General features: G+C 35.6%; 1 protein-coding gene across 6 annotated transcripts in view; it reads right to left on the reverse strand.

The window, feature by feature from the left end:
* Nucleotides 1-18,059, reverse strand: part of LOC114944894 (latrophilin Cirl) — a 422,503-nt gene that overhangs the window by 10,506 nt on the left and 393,938 nt on the right. For 4 of the 6 annotated variants that reach the window (XM_085486054.1, XM_085486055.1, XM_029320954.2 and 1 more), the window contains 11 exons: nt 17,642-17,787; nt 16,101-16,742; nt 14,054-14,465; nt 13,388-13,613; nt 13,089-13,254; nt 12,787-13,001; nt 12,484-12,587; nt 11,146-11,190; nt 9,353-9,521; nt 8,124-8,345; nt 1,479-1,676 (listed from right to left, as the gene is read on the reverse strand). In XM_085486054.1, the coding sequence (XP_085342180.1) occupies nt 1,479-1,676; nt 8,124-8,345; nt 9,353-9,521; nt 11,146-11,190; nt 12,484-12,587; nt 12,787-13,001; nt 13,089-13,254; nt 13,388-13,613; nt 14,054-14,465; nt 16,101-16,742; nt 17,642-17,787 (2,545 nt within the window). The remainder of the gene's footprint in view (nt 1-1,478; nt 1,677-8,123; nt 8,346-9,352; nt 9,522-11,145; nt 11,191-12,483; nt 12,588-12,786; nt 13,002-13,088; nt 13,255-13,387; nt 13,614-14,053; nt 14,466-16,100; nt 16,743-17,641; nt 17,788-18,059) is intronic. The other 2 variants (XM_029320955.2, XM_029320956.2) reach the window with 2 other exon arrangements.

An 18,059-nucleotide genomic window follows, 5' to 3' on the forward strand; every position in this document is an offset into this window, starting at 1 on the left:
GCTCATCCATCACCATGTTTTGCTACATCCCGGTAATCCACGAGCATCGCCAAAAGTAAAAGTATAAAAGATATGCAACAGTACTTACAGTATTTTTGCAAAAGAATTCGAGGATTGCAAAGATCGAAAAAAATTAATCTTTATATATATATGTACAAATATATACGTCCAGTAAACAAGCTTGTTTCCTTTACGGATAGAGAAGTTGATTTATGTCTCCATAATTTATGCAATTTTATTTTACTCTCTTACGTTATTACTGCGTAAATAAATGTAGGAAAGTTAATTCTCTCTTTTTAATGCTACGACGCCAAATGTATGAATTATTTTTTTAACATACTTTATTGCATATATTTTTCCAAGTAATGCAACATTTTATTATTCTATCGTATTATCGAACAAGTCATATCTGAATATGTAAAGAGATCCGTTTTATGTTTAAATTCAATTTCAGAAAAATATTATTTGTTCAACTTCTTTAATACGCAGAAGAAGAAGATGGAGAAATATTGCAATCGAAGAATTATTATGGTACACGCTATGTCGCAAGCTTGAAAAATAATCTCACGATACACGTCGAGACAAGGTGTATCCGCATCTCCATGCTCAAAATTCGGATCAGGCTCACTCCTAGGATGCGTAAAGATGAATAAATACTGTGCATGAGTGAAAATTAATACTGCACACCATGCAGAAATAAAAGAAAGAAGGAGAGAGATCAAAAGACACACGATGAAAATCGAGGCGGCTCTAGTTTTAAGCGAAACTTTCTCTTGGTAGAGGTATATATGTATATTTTATTTAGGTTCTTGAAAAAAAAAGAACTTGAAAACTTGAAAGTCTTTATAAACGCGTGCCGACCAATTTGATGGAACTTCTGCAAACATTAGAGTAATAATAATTAGCCAAATCCTCTCGCGAGAAATAGTTAAATGCTCGCGAATACGAGGGTAACAGTTGCCAAGGTATTTGCAAACGTGGACTATATGCTTGATTAGTGTACTCCTCGCAAATGCAAGATCCTTGCGCATACAAAGACCGCTGGTTCTTGTAAACGCGAACCGCTTGCCAACGTGAAGATCGTACTTAGCGAGGATCTCATCAATGCAGAAGCAGCGGTTTGGCAAATCCTTGCAAACGTACGTATATGATAATATTAGCGAGTTGGACGCAAATACAAAGCCATAATCTCGAAATTTCACTATAGAACGCTTATAGTTTGACTGTCTCGTTCAAAAATTAAGAGTACACTGATTAAAGTTGCAATAAGATTTTAATTATAATAAATATTGAGAAATGTAATTTGAGAAATAAAATTAAATTGCGTAGTTGGAAATATAATTTAGCCGCGCTAAATAAAGGTCTTTTATTAAGACCTTTGAAATGTACAAAAATGTAAACGATCGTAGAGCTTGCCTATAGAGCCGCCTCTAGATGGTGAGAAACACAGCGAGCGAGTTTAGCGGTGAATTAGTTACCTTCCACATGAGGTTTTTGTTAAGGTGGCCCCAAGTGGCGGTGGCAGATTTGGGGATATTGGGAGCTGAGGGTAAGAAGGCGTGACGTGCGTACGGCAGGGTGGCCACGATGTGAGCCTCGGTCGAGGCGGATTCATCTGGCACCGGTACTGCCGGCTGCCTATCGACTATCGCCCAGCTTCGACCGGATACCAAGTACTGCAAAAGCAACCAATCCGCCGTTCCCCCTTAACCCTTTGTTTACTGATAAGCAGGGCCAGCTCTGTCAGTATCGCTCGTGTGTTTCGGTGTATGCGTGTGAATGAATGAATTAATATTCTCTAGGTATTATTCTATGCGTAATCACCGCCAGAAAAATTGAAATATAAATATACATATATATATATATATATATATCAAATCACAGAATTTTTGCGTACATTCAATTTGGGTGTCAACGGGTTGTTCGTGTCAGTAAACAAAGAGTTTTTCGATCGCTGCACTGATTTTAGGAGTAAAAAGTAGGAAATTGAAGAGATCTGTCAGGAAAAAATTCAAAAATTTGATATTTCCTCGAAAACACACATTTGTGAATTAATCTATTTTTTTATATTTATTTCAAGCCCTGTGATTGTATTTTATAAATATCTTTAGTTCCCAATTTTTCTTTCATTTAACAAATATAAACCTTTTTCTATAAATAATAATTCATTTTTATTATTTTTATAGTCCATAAAAAATATGAAGAGTTAAAAAAAAACTTTGAAAAATAATGTATTAAATAATAATTAGCTCTATCGATTAGCTTCACTATTACGGCTAAATCTTGTCCATAAATAATACGTGTTCCCAATTGAAATCACAGGGCTGTGGGAAGACCGGAAGGCTTAAGCTCCTCGATCGATGAAGCAGCGGGACAAGAGACCTCGTGCACCAATTAGGATACATAATTGTGTGGATACGGGGAAGAGGAAGGGCGCGTAAATTCCGCACGACACGGGGGAGATATGAGGCGCTGTACATATTCAGCGGTATCTCGCGCGACGCGCGGCACCGGAAGCAGAACAGATTTAACCCGTGCGGGAGCGAATCTACGACATAGCGTTCTGAGATACGCGACGTCGGCACGCACGCTGAAAGGCTCTTCCCGGACACGTTGCGGCCTTCTTCTCTCTCTCACCCTTCGGTGGACGAGCGGTGGTTGTTGCGCGAGGACGACACGTGATTGCACTTGTTTCGAGATTCTATAGGGACGGGTCACGCGACCTGTTACAGCCGGACTTCCGCTCTTAGAGAAACCTACGACCTGCGGCTCTCTGACACAGATCGAGAAAGAGCCGCTGTGCGATGCCTTCCGCTTGGATGAATCATGTATGATAATGAAATTTCGAAGCGTGCGGAATGAAAGATCTTTGAAGAGCGAGCCCAGAGAAGCTCTTTCCATCCAAAAAATTGAATCGTCTAAATGCTTGAATTTGGAAATAAACATGCATTATTCATATTTGGAAAAAAGGATGAATCGAAAAACGGTTTCTTTCGAAATTTTCAAATGGCAAAATTGAATTGTACTCTTGTAATCATCTATAGTGTACAGAATTGGAAGTTTCTGTCAATGAAATAATCACTCATCTGGTTTTATTTATCTGAAAATTTTCTCTATAGTTTATCTCATGGGTATGTGTTAATCAGCGAAATGCATCTAATGAATAGGAGTAGAGAGAAAAAAAATATATAGAGAGAGAGAAAGAGAGAAAAAGAGCAAAAGAGACCGGTGAATGAGCATGTGTGATGCGGTGGAGGTGTGTGATAAATATATGTAATGGATTGATTTTCCTCGATCTTTCTTTTTTTTTCTTAATTTTCTGTTAAGTGGTTGATCATGTAAGTGAATGCCTGTGCGAGCATTTGATTATTTTTTAATCTTTTATACTTGAAGCGCAAGTCTAATCACGGTATTTTCTTATTCTCATTATTATATTATGATTATTAAATTCAATTTTCAATTACACACTTAATTCAATATTCAATTTTACGTAATAAAAAATTAATATTTCAATCAAAAGGAAATAAATAAATAGTGTGTAATATCTTCATGTTTTCTTGCTCGCTCGAAAATAAATTAGTGCATTAATAAATATGATTTCAACATTTTCACGAGTCGATTAATAATACTCTGCGCGACAAGTGCAAAGAGATTAAATAAAATGCATTCGGCATGTAAAATGCGTTGCGGCAAGTTCGATGGAAAACGCACTTTTATGCAACCAGTTGCAAACGCAACATATAATCGTTATGCGCGTGCATTTGCATTTTCGAAAAAGCGTTTTCAATCGATCGCTTGTTCGAGAAGAAATAAAAAAAAATCACTTAATTATACTTGAAGCACGTTCAGGCGGAATACGGAAGATCCAGTAAGTGCAAGAGAGCAAAACAATGTGAAATGCAATGTGTAAGTGTCTGCATAGAGTGCATCTCTTCGTACTCCGCCCTTCGCGTGTCTAGTTGGAATTAGGTCCACTGGTACATTACGAATCTTTCTAAACGTATACCTTCTCTATAGTCGATGGAAGTTTTTTTTGTTTAAACTTCTCCGTCATGGATCTGATTGGTGAATGTGGATATAAAAAAAAAGTTTGGTAATTAAGCAACTAAAATTTTTAGTTTCAGATTATTTACTTCTCAATTAAATTGAGAAAAAATATAAATTTTTTTGAAATTATGTTTCATCAATCTGTAAACAGTGCAGACAAAAATTTACATAGTTTTCCTCTCTAGAAAAAAAATTTAATTTATACATAACTTTATATATGGAAAACTTATACATAATAAATAAAATAAATATAATAAATTGATAAAAGTTTCCGTATAATTATAAGGAATATAGGGTATATTATCACAGAGGTTTGCCTCAATTATAATAAAGATCTACTCATCATTTGCTAATTAAATAAAACTTGTTCGACATATCAAATATGGCGAACGAAAGGATTAGATAGAAAGAAATACAATAGAAAATGCACGCGTATTCAAAATTATTTCTATGATTGGGCAAAAGGCAGTAATTAACAAATAAAATTTATATCTTTATCACGTAATAATACATATAAATATGAATGATTTTGATAATGTGTTTTTACTATATTTCTACATATTAAATACTATATTAAATCTTGATAGAATTAGTCAGCGAACAAAATTCAGAGCTTTATAGCTTTAAATTTTTACTTGATTACTTCATTAACTATATAATATTGTATATTCTAGCCTTTTTATTATTTAATATAAAAATTTATAATTTATTTATTTAGTAGCTAAATTTGACTTACCAAATTATTTCAACTGCACAACTGCAACTACCATTTTCTGTGTAAAATATCCATTTCGACGAAATTATGTCACTTACTGCCTTTTTACCTGATCACAGATTTCATCGATGATCCGGAAAACCTGAAATGAACGGTGAATCGCGCAAATCTGCGCTCTTCGTAATGAGAAAGGGAACGAGCTGGGGGTGAGAGGGTACAAAGTAGCCAGCAACCGCGTTACACCAAACCCCGAGGCCAGATAAGAAGCACGGAAATCACCACTGTTAGTAGGAAGTCTTGCGAGCGAGCGTACTCGCGAGAGTGCGAATTCGAGTATTCGTGCTGTGCCTGCCTTCCACGCGTTATTTACAGTTTACAGAATGGGGAACCTTTAATCATTATCACATTGATAATCTGAAAATAATTGATTTGTCTTTTAAGAAAAGACAAATATATTATCTCCGAAATATACTTTAGATACAAAGATTTTTCAAGTCAAGCTTTCTTTCAGCAACTTTTGCAAGATAATTTTTTGTGCTAACTTTGTAAGAAAAAAGTAAGACGACGAATACAAAAAGAACAGAAAAAATATATAATAGTAATAAAAAAGATGACATAAGTGGTTTCAAAAGTAAAAATAACAATCTGATTATTAGAAATTTAATTCGATAAAGTTATATAAAAATGAATTTCTTATTATAAAATCGACAATTTTTTAATCAAGATATAGAATTATAAATATATTTATATTTTGAAACTAATCGACGATTAAGCGATACGTTTCAATTTATTTGAACTCGATCATTTAATTGTCTCGAGAGATTATATTTGTTTGATATTTCAAGTAAAAAAATGCAAGAACAAGAGAGAAAGAGAGTGATATTTTTAATTGAAAGTTTAATGAGGTCATATTATCGAGAAATTCAAATTAAATCAAGATTAACAAGAAGCGACGAATTTTATTTATTTCTTTAACGAGCGCAAAATGAGAACTCTCAATATCAAACAATGATTTATTTAAAACATTTTGCATATTAAAATTATTATAAACTAGAGAATAAGTAATGAAAAACGTCAGTTTGATGAAAAAGAGTATACTGTTTGACATAATTGTACAGAAAGAAAAAATGCTACTTTTTTTATTTCTTTTTTTATCGTTTCTACTTTTCTTTAGAAAAATTTAAACATAAACGTAAGCAATGCACAAGTAATTTAACGATGAAAATTAAAGAGTTTTGCAGTAAGAAATTAGTTTCGTGTTTTAAATAAATTATTTTATAAAAATAAGAAATAATAATTTAAAAATAATTTATTTAACACTGAAAATTAAACTAATATAAAAGTAAACTTGCGTTGAAACTTTGTTATGAAACTTCTTACGTTTAGTTACTTTTAACATCGGAGTTTCGCTCTTGCTGGCGTTTTCCTACAAGTCGTATAACAGCATGAGCACATTCAACCATCTCTTCTGAATATATTTTCTGAATACATTTTTTGTCTCGCTAGTTTTTCTATCTTTCTCTCTCTCCCTCTCTCTCTCTCTCTCTCTCTCTCTCTTTCTCTTTTTCTCTCCTTCTCACTTCATTTTTGTCGACTAATTCTTTTCGACTCTCTCAACGCGATAGAATCGAAAGAGTCGAATGGTTCGTTAAATGCCTTTTACCTCGCCGTTCTGCGAGTCAGTTTTTGAAGTGGTTTGCTGACAAAAAAACTTTTAGACACATTTTTTGTTTCGAGCAATAAAGTTGAATGTACTGAATGACATCATTATAAATAGAAAACTAGGGGAGAAAAATAATATAATTAATTCACGAAGAATCTCGATTAATATTTGTATAATACAAGGATTTTAAAAAATAAAATTTTTGATTGTATAACTGTAGGCGTACAAAAGTCGCTCTCAATTCTATATATACATATGCTAGATAATTTTGAAATAAAAAAATATTTATCAGAAAATGTTATACTATTGTAATTCTCACTTTTAACAAAAAAAAACACCCTCGAATGCACACCAAGCCTTGAATAAAGGCAATAAAGCAGAATTTGCATGCCTCAAATATATCCTGCAATAAATTTGGTGTACAATTAATAATAAGTTATTAAGATAAAAAAAGGAGACATTATATTTTAGTCAAAACTCTGTTGCTCCATTAATTAAATATATTGTAAGCATAAAATTGAGGATTAAATAAATCACATTTAGCGCTAAATATATGACGGACTAAGGTCTATTTACACGCGTTGAGAGAATCAAGAGAGAGAGAGAGAAAAAGAGAGAGAGACAGATAGATAGACAGACAGAAATCGTAATTCACGTGAAAAGAAGACTATGACTAGCAACAATCTTTCAATTGTGAAGGGGACAAGCTTAAAGGAAGGCAGGCTTGAGTTCTGAGCGACAGGCAAAAAGTGAGCGATAATAATTAATTACAGACGGATCATACTTGTGTTATTTATAATCATACTGGAAAGAGCAAAGCGAGAAAAGAATATACAGAGAAAAAAGGTAGAAACGCAATTTGTCGATACTCGTTCCCATGAGAGAGTATACAAAAGTTATTACATATACTTATCTAATTTTGTCTATTTAAAAAAGAAACAGACATTAATTGTGTACTTCATAATAACCAAGTATTGCACCGTCATTGCTATATTGAACAAAAAATGAGAGAGGGAGAGGGAAGACGCACGTTCCTCTTTCGAACTACTACAATTTTGGGCTCCACGAAAAAACATAGTAACCAATATTCTTGCAAAAATTTATATGTACTGATTTTTACAAATATGATGTGATTCTACATATAGTATGATTATTTTTCATCTTTATTGAGCAGAGTGAAAGAAAAATAATAATAAATATATTCATCGATCAACGTTGAGATTAATTGTAAGTCTACATAGTTCAACTGATTTTCTAATCCTTGAATTAATTAATAATTTAATTAAATTATTTTTTAAAATTAAAATTAGATATATAAACTATCATTTGAATAACAATTAACTAGCAAATAACTAGCTCACTGAATCAATCTAAATACAAAACGACATAATATTTGCAAAAATTATGATCTGAATTTTCATAAGAGATATCGGTCACCCTGGTTCCGCGGAGCGATCTCTTTATTTCGCTTCGTTATCCACGCGTTTCGGTTTGGTGTATAAGCGGCATTTGGATACCTTGCTGGGTGAGATGCCTATTGTGGTTGCTAGGTGCCATCATGTGCATCTGGTGTGCCCCGACCGGCGATCGCAGCGACAAATTGTTCAGGTTCACGTTTATCGAAAGATTCGTATTGTTACAGGTGGTCAGGTTGTTGTGATTGTTCGGCGGTGACGTAGTGCTAGCGTTGGTACCCACATTGGTGGCCGCATGGGGTGACAGTCCGGAGCTGTCGGTGGTAGGGGCTGACGGATTCGACGAGGTGTTGTGCGAGGCGAAGTCCTTGCCACCGTTTGCACCGCCGGGGCCGCCGCTGCCACCGGTGGAGCCGGCCGAGCCGCCTGTCACTGTCTTCGAGCACCTCAGACATTTCGGCAGCCAGGAATGGCGACGCACGAACTTCCTGTACTCCTTCCTCACCTGCAAGAGTGAAGCAAAACCCGCCCGACCCGACAAAACGAGTTTAACGGTGCGTGAAAGAACTAAAGGTCTGTGCGAGACAGCGTGCGGATGCGTCACGTGCGTCTCTTCGGGTCTGATATATATATATATTGTATATATATATGCAAACTGCAGACAACTTTGCAAAAAGTAGCTCTAGTGTACGTTTAAAAATATATTTATATTATCTTTAGGCAAAAAAGTGAGGAAGCTGTCTGCAGCTATTTTTTGTGAGAATATTGTGCAATACAAACTTGAGAAAATTCGCAATTCTGGTGCCGAGTTAACGAGAAATGAGAATAACAACGGTGCTTTTCGCGATGACAACAATAAAAAAAATTAAATTCTTGAGAAAACTATAACAAGCGTACTACGGGTGACGAAAGTGCGCGAAGTAAACGCACAATAATTTGTATTACCACAACATTTTATTAAACATATCATTTTTCTCATCTTCATGTTCTGATATTCGTGAGCAAAATAATACGATGTTGACATGATCGTCTCGACAATCTTAATTAGCATTATCAATTACGTAATCGATATGTTAAACTTAAGTGTTAAGAAATTCTTCAATTTTTAACTCTGTACAAAAATTTATACAAAAATGTGGAAACACATGAATTTATAAAAGATCATTACAACTTGCTGCTATTAATCTCATTGTAAAGAAATATAAAATTGTACACAATTTTTTTCTACAGGCATCGAAGTACATAACACATTTCATTACATCAATCGTTCATTAAAAATATGCAATCAAAATGATCTTATAGGAAGCGTATCGATGCAAAGTTGAATTGCTATTATAAAGAATTGCACGAGATTATTCTTATGCGATAAAAATTACATATTTCTATCATGTTACATATTTTTCGAATAACTTCGAAGTTTGTTGTCTGTTTTCTCTCTCCGAGAACATTCGGCAATGTTACCAGAACTGTCTAAATCAAGGCGGACTTCTGTGCCCCGACGTATTCCCTTACCTTCTCGTTCTGTACGCAATGGAACACAAAGATAAACAGCCCCTGGAGACTGTTCAATACGGTGAAGATATACGCCATCACAACGGACTCTTGGTTTAAGTAGAGGAGCCCGAACGTCCAGGTCAGACCTAGTAGAAACACTAGCACGATAGCGCCCCGCAGCCAGGCCCTGATCAGAAGATACAGGATAATAAATTACATCGAAGAACAGCTAGTCCCAGGTTTCTGTTATACAATACAAATCGCGATGGCGACGCTTAAAGAGGATCAATATATAATCGCGCAAAATTTCGATGGAATATCTAATTTTATTGAAAAATTCAAATCTTGTATCGTACACATTGTGCGCGCGCCTCTTCTAAAAAGACTCAGGATCAATTGTATTATTTAAATTTTCTTGTAACATTTTAATAAAAACATAGATTCGACAATCTGCTACAAAGAAGAGAAAGAAAATATCGGTGATGCAGAGATAATCTCTGCATTTTGAATTTTTTGCGATAATTCTTTACGACATTCTATATTGGTTACAACTTCTCATCTGTTATAATGAATGCTTCTTTTTCTTTCTTAATAATTTCCATTTTTCTTTCCCAAATTATTTATTAATTATAAGGAAACGAAAGAAATGATTGCAATCGATCCTGAGTTTCTTCAGTCGATCGCAACACACGGTTTAAATGCTTATGATTAATAAATGTAAGGTTGGAAGAAAAAATAATGCCGCTGTCACGTAGCTGTCGTGAGACACGCGAAGGGCGACGTTTAAGTAGTACGACATTATGCAGAGTCTGATCTTTTATTTTCGCAGGCACTGCTTTGAGCGTCGCTGGAATCACGACGTCTTATCTAAATCGTTGTGATTAGAACGTGACGTTACACAGGTAGGCGGATATATCTCTACGGTATACTTTCACGTCTATCTACTTGTAAATCAGGCGTAATACCCGAAACTAAGGAAAATACTACATGCACAGTGAACCGTTGTGTCTACTCACAGGAAGTGCAAATGCCATAACAAAAATATAATGAATAATATACAGTTATTATATCAGCCAACTTTAGCTATTATATGTTAATATAAAGTTGACACAATCAAATTGATAAAAAATGTTCTTTTATGCAAGAATTATTTTATTTTATTATTCAATAATTTCTTTATTCAATAATTAAAATTAAATTTATTATTATAAAATTAATACATTAAAATTATTTATAATATGTAATATTATTCATCACTAGGTACAGCAAATTTTTTTCTTTGATTTAAACAAACGATAAACTCTTCATTAAAACAAAACATACACGATTTTGAAATAATTAAATAGATCACATTGTTATGATTAATTAATTTTGAAGGAATAAGTGCGCGCGCATTTTATTTTTAAGAGAGAAAATTTAATTCTCATAAATAAAATTATTTTGAATTTATTGCAACTAGTAACTTTAAAATTCTTCAAATATCTTCAAATATTATAAATATGCATTTTATATACACTTATTCCTTCAACTGTTGAATTAATTACATTGTGCACACATAAATATATTATTGACACTTTAGATCGCGTTTCCGGTGAGTATCACAATATGACATTTGGCGAGTGTTTCGATGTATGATGTGAGAGACTAAAGACTACGACTACGTTCACAAAATCAGTGTGAAATGATAATCGGATAGCTTAATTAAAATGAAATGGACTAAAGAAAAAAAATAATAAAACGAGCGAGATGGTAATTAATGACGACGTTAATGATATGATGGTGAGTAATAATAAAAATGGTAAATATCTTACAAGTGCGCTTGCAATTTGTTGGGAAGAGCATTCTCTTCCTTTCCACTACCAACCAACCACGCCATGCAGAAGAATGTAGAACAGTGTAGACAGAAGTGGGTAGAAGATTTAATACAAAAATAAAACAAGACAGCAGTTAGGTGATTGTTCCGGCACCATTAATTAATTGTTATAGCTTATGTTTCGATTTGCAATGCTCGATTCGTATTACTTTTTTTTATATATGCAAAGCATAGCGCTTTTGCTCGCAAGTAAAATTGTTGATACAATTGTTATAATTATGTCAATTATGCCAATAAAAAAGTCATAGCAACTAGGAATATTTTAATATTCGTCGTCCATGAGAAAACGTTATTTATAATAATCCGAATCGGGATTGCAACAATTTTTTCATTACCATCACCAAATAATTATTTACATGTTTTCATAATTTTGTAAAAATAGAGATAATTTTTCCTTTTTTTATATACACATAATAATTTCACATAAATTATAATTCCGTTCATAAACTCTGTAAATTAAACGTGATGATATACAGGGTGTCCAAAAAAAGAATGGGTATATTAACATATTTTCTGCAATATGCTGTGCATACAATTATCTATGAAATAAAAATTCACAAGTACATACAACAATCTGTAAAATTCGAAATCTATGGAATCGTAGCAGAAACCTTTAGAATCTAACATCTACAAATTTAAAAATTTATATATCGTATTTTTGAAGCATTTAAAAATTATTACACTAAAAAGCCCACTCGCGCTTTTTGGTAACACTTAGCATTATCTTGCATAAAATGCAGAATTTTTGAAACCTAAAACATGGAATTAAGAACTTTGCAAAATAAAAAATTATAAGGATTTTTTAAAAATATTAATCACAAATAGTTTCTAGTGTATTCCGACCATTTTTTTCAATTATCCCGAATGGTGCACCCTGCATACGACGAGCTGTGTAATCGAACGATATACTCGTGTATATCCTAATATGATATATCGTGTATATCACAGCAATACAGTGATGTGTCGAACGAGAACGAAATCTGCGGTCATTCCAAACATAGGACTCAAAACCAAAACCAAAACCAAAAAGTTAGCATGGCCGCCAAAAGATGCGTGACAACAAGATCCGCGTTCGGGAGATCTCTTTAAGCAAGTAAAGCTTGCGAACGTGTAAACCGAAAGCATCAAACAAACATCTCGGATACTACGCTTCGACGGGAGGATCAAATCTCGAATGTGACGGACAACGGACGGACTCGATTGATATACGGTATATACAGTTTGTAATTTACGGTGATTTACTATGAAACAAGCTACTAGGGATCACTGTGCTTACCTTGCGCTAGCCAGTCGGGAATGCTCTTTACTCTTCATGGCCACGGTGGTGTTCGCGTGCCGACACATCATGTAGATTGCCATGGATAGAAATACCAGATTCGCCTGCGAAAAATGATCATTAAAATCGATTATAGCGGCGTTTTTGATGTCACTGTCGTAAAACTAAAAATCTCAAAAAATATTACGGTTAATATACATATATGTAGTAGTTGCAAATCCTTAATTATCAACTTTACTTAACATGCTTTTCTCGTCAATCAATTTTATTGTTCAACTAATTAATAATATATCAGTTAATTACCAATATAACGAGTATCACAGGTCCAACAAAGCTGAAGATGAAATAATTATCTGCACGCAGCCAGCAATACCGATCGGTACCGTAGCTGAGTGGATCAATTATGCACGAAATTGCTACGACCAGCAGCGGCGCGCCATATGCGACCAGATAATACCATCGAAGTCGAGATTTTTCCGCCTCGAAGACCTCGATCAGCATCACATATAATTGGAATCCTGCGATGTGACATAAAATCAAGTAGAAAATAAATGACAATAGAACAGGGTATAAACATAACGAAAAAAACGATCAAATTAATTAACCTTCGAGGAACATCCAAGCAAACGCGCACAAGAAGAAAAAGTGCAATAAGCCGGCCACGATGCCGCAGAAGATCCTCTGATCCGTCTGGCCGATCCCGCAAACAAAGAGTATCTCGGCTATCAGTAGGCACACGCAGAGATTCTTGTGGATCGTCGTCCTATCCGACTGTAAAAAAAGGGGTATAGAGTTAAGAGAACAATTTCATTTCACTGCAATTGAATGCTGATCGATATACATATATATATCGCGCAGATTATATATATATATATATATATATATATATATATATATATATTACCTTCAGTCCGCGAAATAATTGAAACGTGAGAATGGCTAAAACGAGACAGACGACGGAAATGATGCAGCCTATATACGTGATGATCTGCAGAGCGACTTGATGAGCAATGTCCAGCCTGACGGCGTGCACGTCCATCAGCACGGCAAAGTTCGTCAAGTGATTGCATTCGCATATGGTGTGAGTCTCGTTGGTCTTTTGTATCTGGCATCCCTCGTCCGACCACGCGCTATGTAAAATAAAGTATCGCGTAATCATTTTCCATCCAATATAGGACGCATGAAAAACCAATCACGTATGAATTATAAATTTTCCGACTCTGCATTTCAAGATTGAGCTTTATCCAAGATTTATAAGAGTTATTCGATGTTGAAAAATGAAGAATTTGAGATTTTCGAGATACAACATTTATTTGAAAATCATTCGTCGATCAATTTTAAATCAAATTTTTATCAAACTTTTTATTCCTCAAATTAAAAAAAAAATGGTAAAAACATAAATAATAAATAAATTTTCAATTTATGGGTGTCGCGAGCGTTGCATATAGCGCAACGGAGACGTAGGAAGAAAATTGAAGATAAAGAAATAAGAAAGGAAAACTGTTTCTCCCCGGTATTCCTACATAGTATTGCGCAAAGTGGAAACAGGATCGGATGAAGGCGAAATTACCTCAAGATGTAATCCCAGAAGACGCAAGTGGGGTTGGTGACATTTTCAACTACCAGATGCCTGAAACATACCCGGACGGGTTCCGAAAGCTGTATGTGCCGGCCCTTTCCCAAGGACGCCGAGATAACTTTGCTGTTGAGAATACGAGTGGTGTTCCTCCGCGACACGAGCTGGGGATCGTCGTTCACGACGACGGACGGCGGCTCGGCTTGCGGCTGCAGTATCTCCTCGAGTCTGTCAAATGCCATGAAGACCAGCCGCACGACGCCACCCTCGTTGCTATCCACCAAAGCACCCTTGGTAAGTTCCACGCGATCGTTCGAGACGGGCCACTTTTGCTGGGAGGCCTCGCTGGGGAAAACTTCCAGCTCCTTGTTGATGTTACGCGCGTCCAGTACGCGAACTTCCATCACTGTGGTGAAGACACGCACGCGGCTAATTAAGCGAGTAGGTGTTTTACTCCCTCGGAGCGGTTAATGCGCTTCGTGAGAATTCCAGTCGTAAATTCGCGGAAGACGCGAATTAAATTACGACAACACAGCGGTTTTCAAACTTGTATTATAAATATTCACTTTAAGTATGTTACAACAAAATTTAACTTCTTTCACAAATAAATATCTAATAAGTGAATTAATTAATAAAACAACTTGCTGACGCGGAGATCGAAGCACATTTGACTGCATTTTATAAATAAAATAAAAATCGTATATAATTATAATAAATTTTTAGCATAATTTTAAAATATACTTTTTTTTTAAATATTAACCAAACACAAAAGCTATATTATAAAATTTAATGAAATATATTATTACGGAAATGCATGTTTTTATAAGTTGAAAACCACTGCAGAAAAAAGGAAATTAATTTTCTCGTTTCCTTCGACTCTTATTCACGCAATCAGAATAAAATTAAACCAAGCAGATTAATAAAATAATTTCCTTAAAAAATTTAGTTGTACCAGATTCGTCAAGAAATGTAATAACCGAAAAAAGTGCGATAATTCTAATATTGCATTTTGCAGCGAAATAAAAAAATATGAAGAATTGATCGTGGTATCAATCAGTAGCGCAGGCAGGAAGAAGGACTTAATGCGATTTCGATTTTTCTTCTCGAAGAAAGAATGTTACACAACATCCGACCGGCTGTCGCTCATCATCTTTCCCCCTTCTTCCTCTGACACTTTTTGTCCTTCGCCGCGTTATGCAGTTTATCAAGCGTGCATCTGATGACGCTATGATGCACGTACATACACTGCGGCTCAATCAAGCAGCGACGCACTTCCGGGAAGTAAATCAAGTCGCTTGTAATTCTACTGCTATTTTGTAATAATAACAACGTGCGCTCGCTTCATACTCGCCGGATTACAACGTAATCCAGGCGGGTACTGGAGAATTACTATGGATTCGGATCTGTATTTTATCTATACCGGAGATTATTGGGTGTTGGATACGTGAATGATATAAATCATTCGACTGCTGGCGACGAACGCCGGAGGCATATGAAACGCGTGCTCGCTGCATGACTTTCAAAATGCCGGGACGAAAATAACTACTCCGGATGACAATTTTACTTTAAGATAAATTACACAATTTCATAAATTCTAGGTTGTCTGGTAAGAAATATTTATGAGACGAAATGTTTATTAAAGTTAAATTAATCGAGTTAATATCAAAAATCAGACACAAGTAAATTTATAGTCTTAAGATAATCTAAACGGTGTAACTTTTTCTCATAACATAATGTATTTTAAATTTGTGCTTGATAAGGTAAACTAAAGAAAAAATTGAATAAAAAATGTTTTTTTTTTTTCAAATTTAAAATCAAATCGTGATCCTATTTTACATTGCAGATAAAATCACAAAGATTATCTAGAAACACGGAGCAATTGTGTAATAAGACGAGCTGTAAGTAGAGAAAAATAACAACCTAATAAAAAGGATATTGAGATTCTTAATACTCTCACACCCTATCCGGTATCTGAAGGACGTAATAATGCTTATTCCGTAAATTACCGTAACAATTACGAATCATCATTAGCAGTACTCACGTATGTTTTTGTTCTCGTGTATGATGGTCTTCTCGTGCATGAGCGTGTCGGCCAACAAGAAGGCGTTCTCCTCGAGACCGATCAACAGCGACGTGGCGACCCTCATCTGTTCCTGATGACTGAGATCTTTCCAGGACGCCATTTGTGTCTTGTCGAGTAGATTGCTACCGGTCCTCACCACACCCTGCAGCAGCTCCGTGACGCTGACCTCCCTCTGATTCAAATCTTGGTAAGTCTTGATGTCTAGCGCCATCTTCTCGGCCATGTTTTTGATTATCTTCGTGGTGATCATCATGTCGCCGCCGTATAAACCGCGGCTGTTGTTGGTCACCTGCGAGAGCTCCCTGCTGATGCCGAGAATCACGTCGCCTTCCGTCACGCGGTTCTCCAACGTGGTCAGCCAGACGGACCGGCACTCGCTCAAGTCCGGACTATCGCGGTGCCAGACGGCAGAGTCTCCGCGAGCGAGACATCGCCATCTAGCCAGACCGTTGGCACCGCCGGGACAGCTCTGCACGGCTACATCGCCGGCCCTGGTCGTGTTCCAGGACAAGTTTCTGGCTACCACTGGGGGACACACCTGTCTACCGTAATCGTACCACTGGCCGTTGGAGCTGGACTCCGGATACAGCGTGCTAGGTACTGTAACAATAGCGGTTACGGTTCGGTTAGTTTCGTCGTCTTAAATGGCTATCTCAGATTATAACGGCTGTAGTTAACGGCACGGCGTTAATGCGATATCAGCGTCGCGGAGTCCTCCGGGATGCAAGCTCGGTGCGCGCAACGACGCTCGGAAATGGAATTTCGGTTCTCCCCGGGGGATCTTAATGCTTCGTCGTGATTGGAGCAGAAATGCGCCGTTTAGCCGTGACAATTTATAAACAACGGAAGCGTATTCGGGTATTACAGAGAGTGGTCAAAGTGAAAAATTAAATAAATAAATAATAGGTAATGGCGGCCTGTCTCTAGACATTGTTATGGCTACATCAGTTGTTATAACTACATAATCTCGGTCATTTATCATGCTTATGGCGCGTTGTCTGATACGAGCTTATCCTTAAAGTCAATCCATAGATTCGTGGCTCCATAACCGGAATATCGAATATAGGTTGTGTAAAGACATTCCTGCAGTTATCGTCCAAGATTATCAAATATAATTAATTGGTAGTCTAAAAAAAAGGACAAAGAAACTCTTGAAAATCTCAGATTGACAATAGCAAGAAGAAATCTTTCTAAATATCATAAAATTATATTTCTTCCCTAATTAAATTATATAAATCAGATTTCTCTAATATATAGTTGTTCCTTAATAAAAATTTTGATTTTTTAAATATTTGCAGTTAAGGTTTATCATAAAATCATGATATAAATATGATTAATGTCATATTCCATGATTTAGATACGTAAAATACACATAACACATTTTATATTTTTACATATAATATTCCTTGCTTAATGCTTAATTCGAAGTATCAATATCAGTATTATTGTTTGAAATGGCGCATTATTATCTAATGTTTCCCAAGGAGAAAAATACTTACTGGTGGTCCTTCGACTGGTTCTCCAGGGAGCGAAGGTGGACGTTGTCGGAGCTTGAGTGGTCTCGGGAATAATCGGCGTCATTGCCGGGCCATTTGGAGGTATCGAGTCCTCTTCTTCGTCCTCGATGGAGGATGTTGTCGAAGGACTGAAAATAAAAGGAGGGAAAGAGTTCTTTAGTTTTAGATACATCAAATTTTATGATTATCGTATAGATCGCGTTTAATCCAAATTAACGAGGCGAAGAAAAATATTTATTCCCGATGATGTACAAAACAGCGATTGGATCAGACCACGCAAGGTAAACTTATTTTCTCCGGTATATTGATGAATATAGAGATATATGAAATTCCCCTAACAGCACACATATCCCGAAGAAGATCCTCTAAATATCTTTCGGATATGTTGTGCTATTAGAGT

Source organism: Nylanderia fulva, unplaced genomic scaffold, assembly GCF_048542155.1.
Source record: "Nylanderia fulva isolate GAGA-0341 unplaced genomic scaffold, ASM4854215v1 Scaffold4, whole genome shotgun sequence".
NCBI classification, from domain to species: Eukaryota; Metazoa; Arthropoda; class Insecta; order Hymenoptera; family Formicidae; genus Nylanderia; species Nylanderia fulva.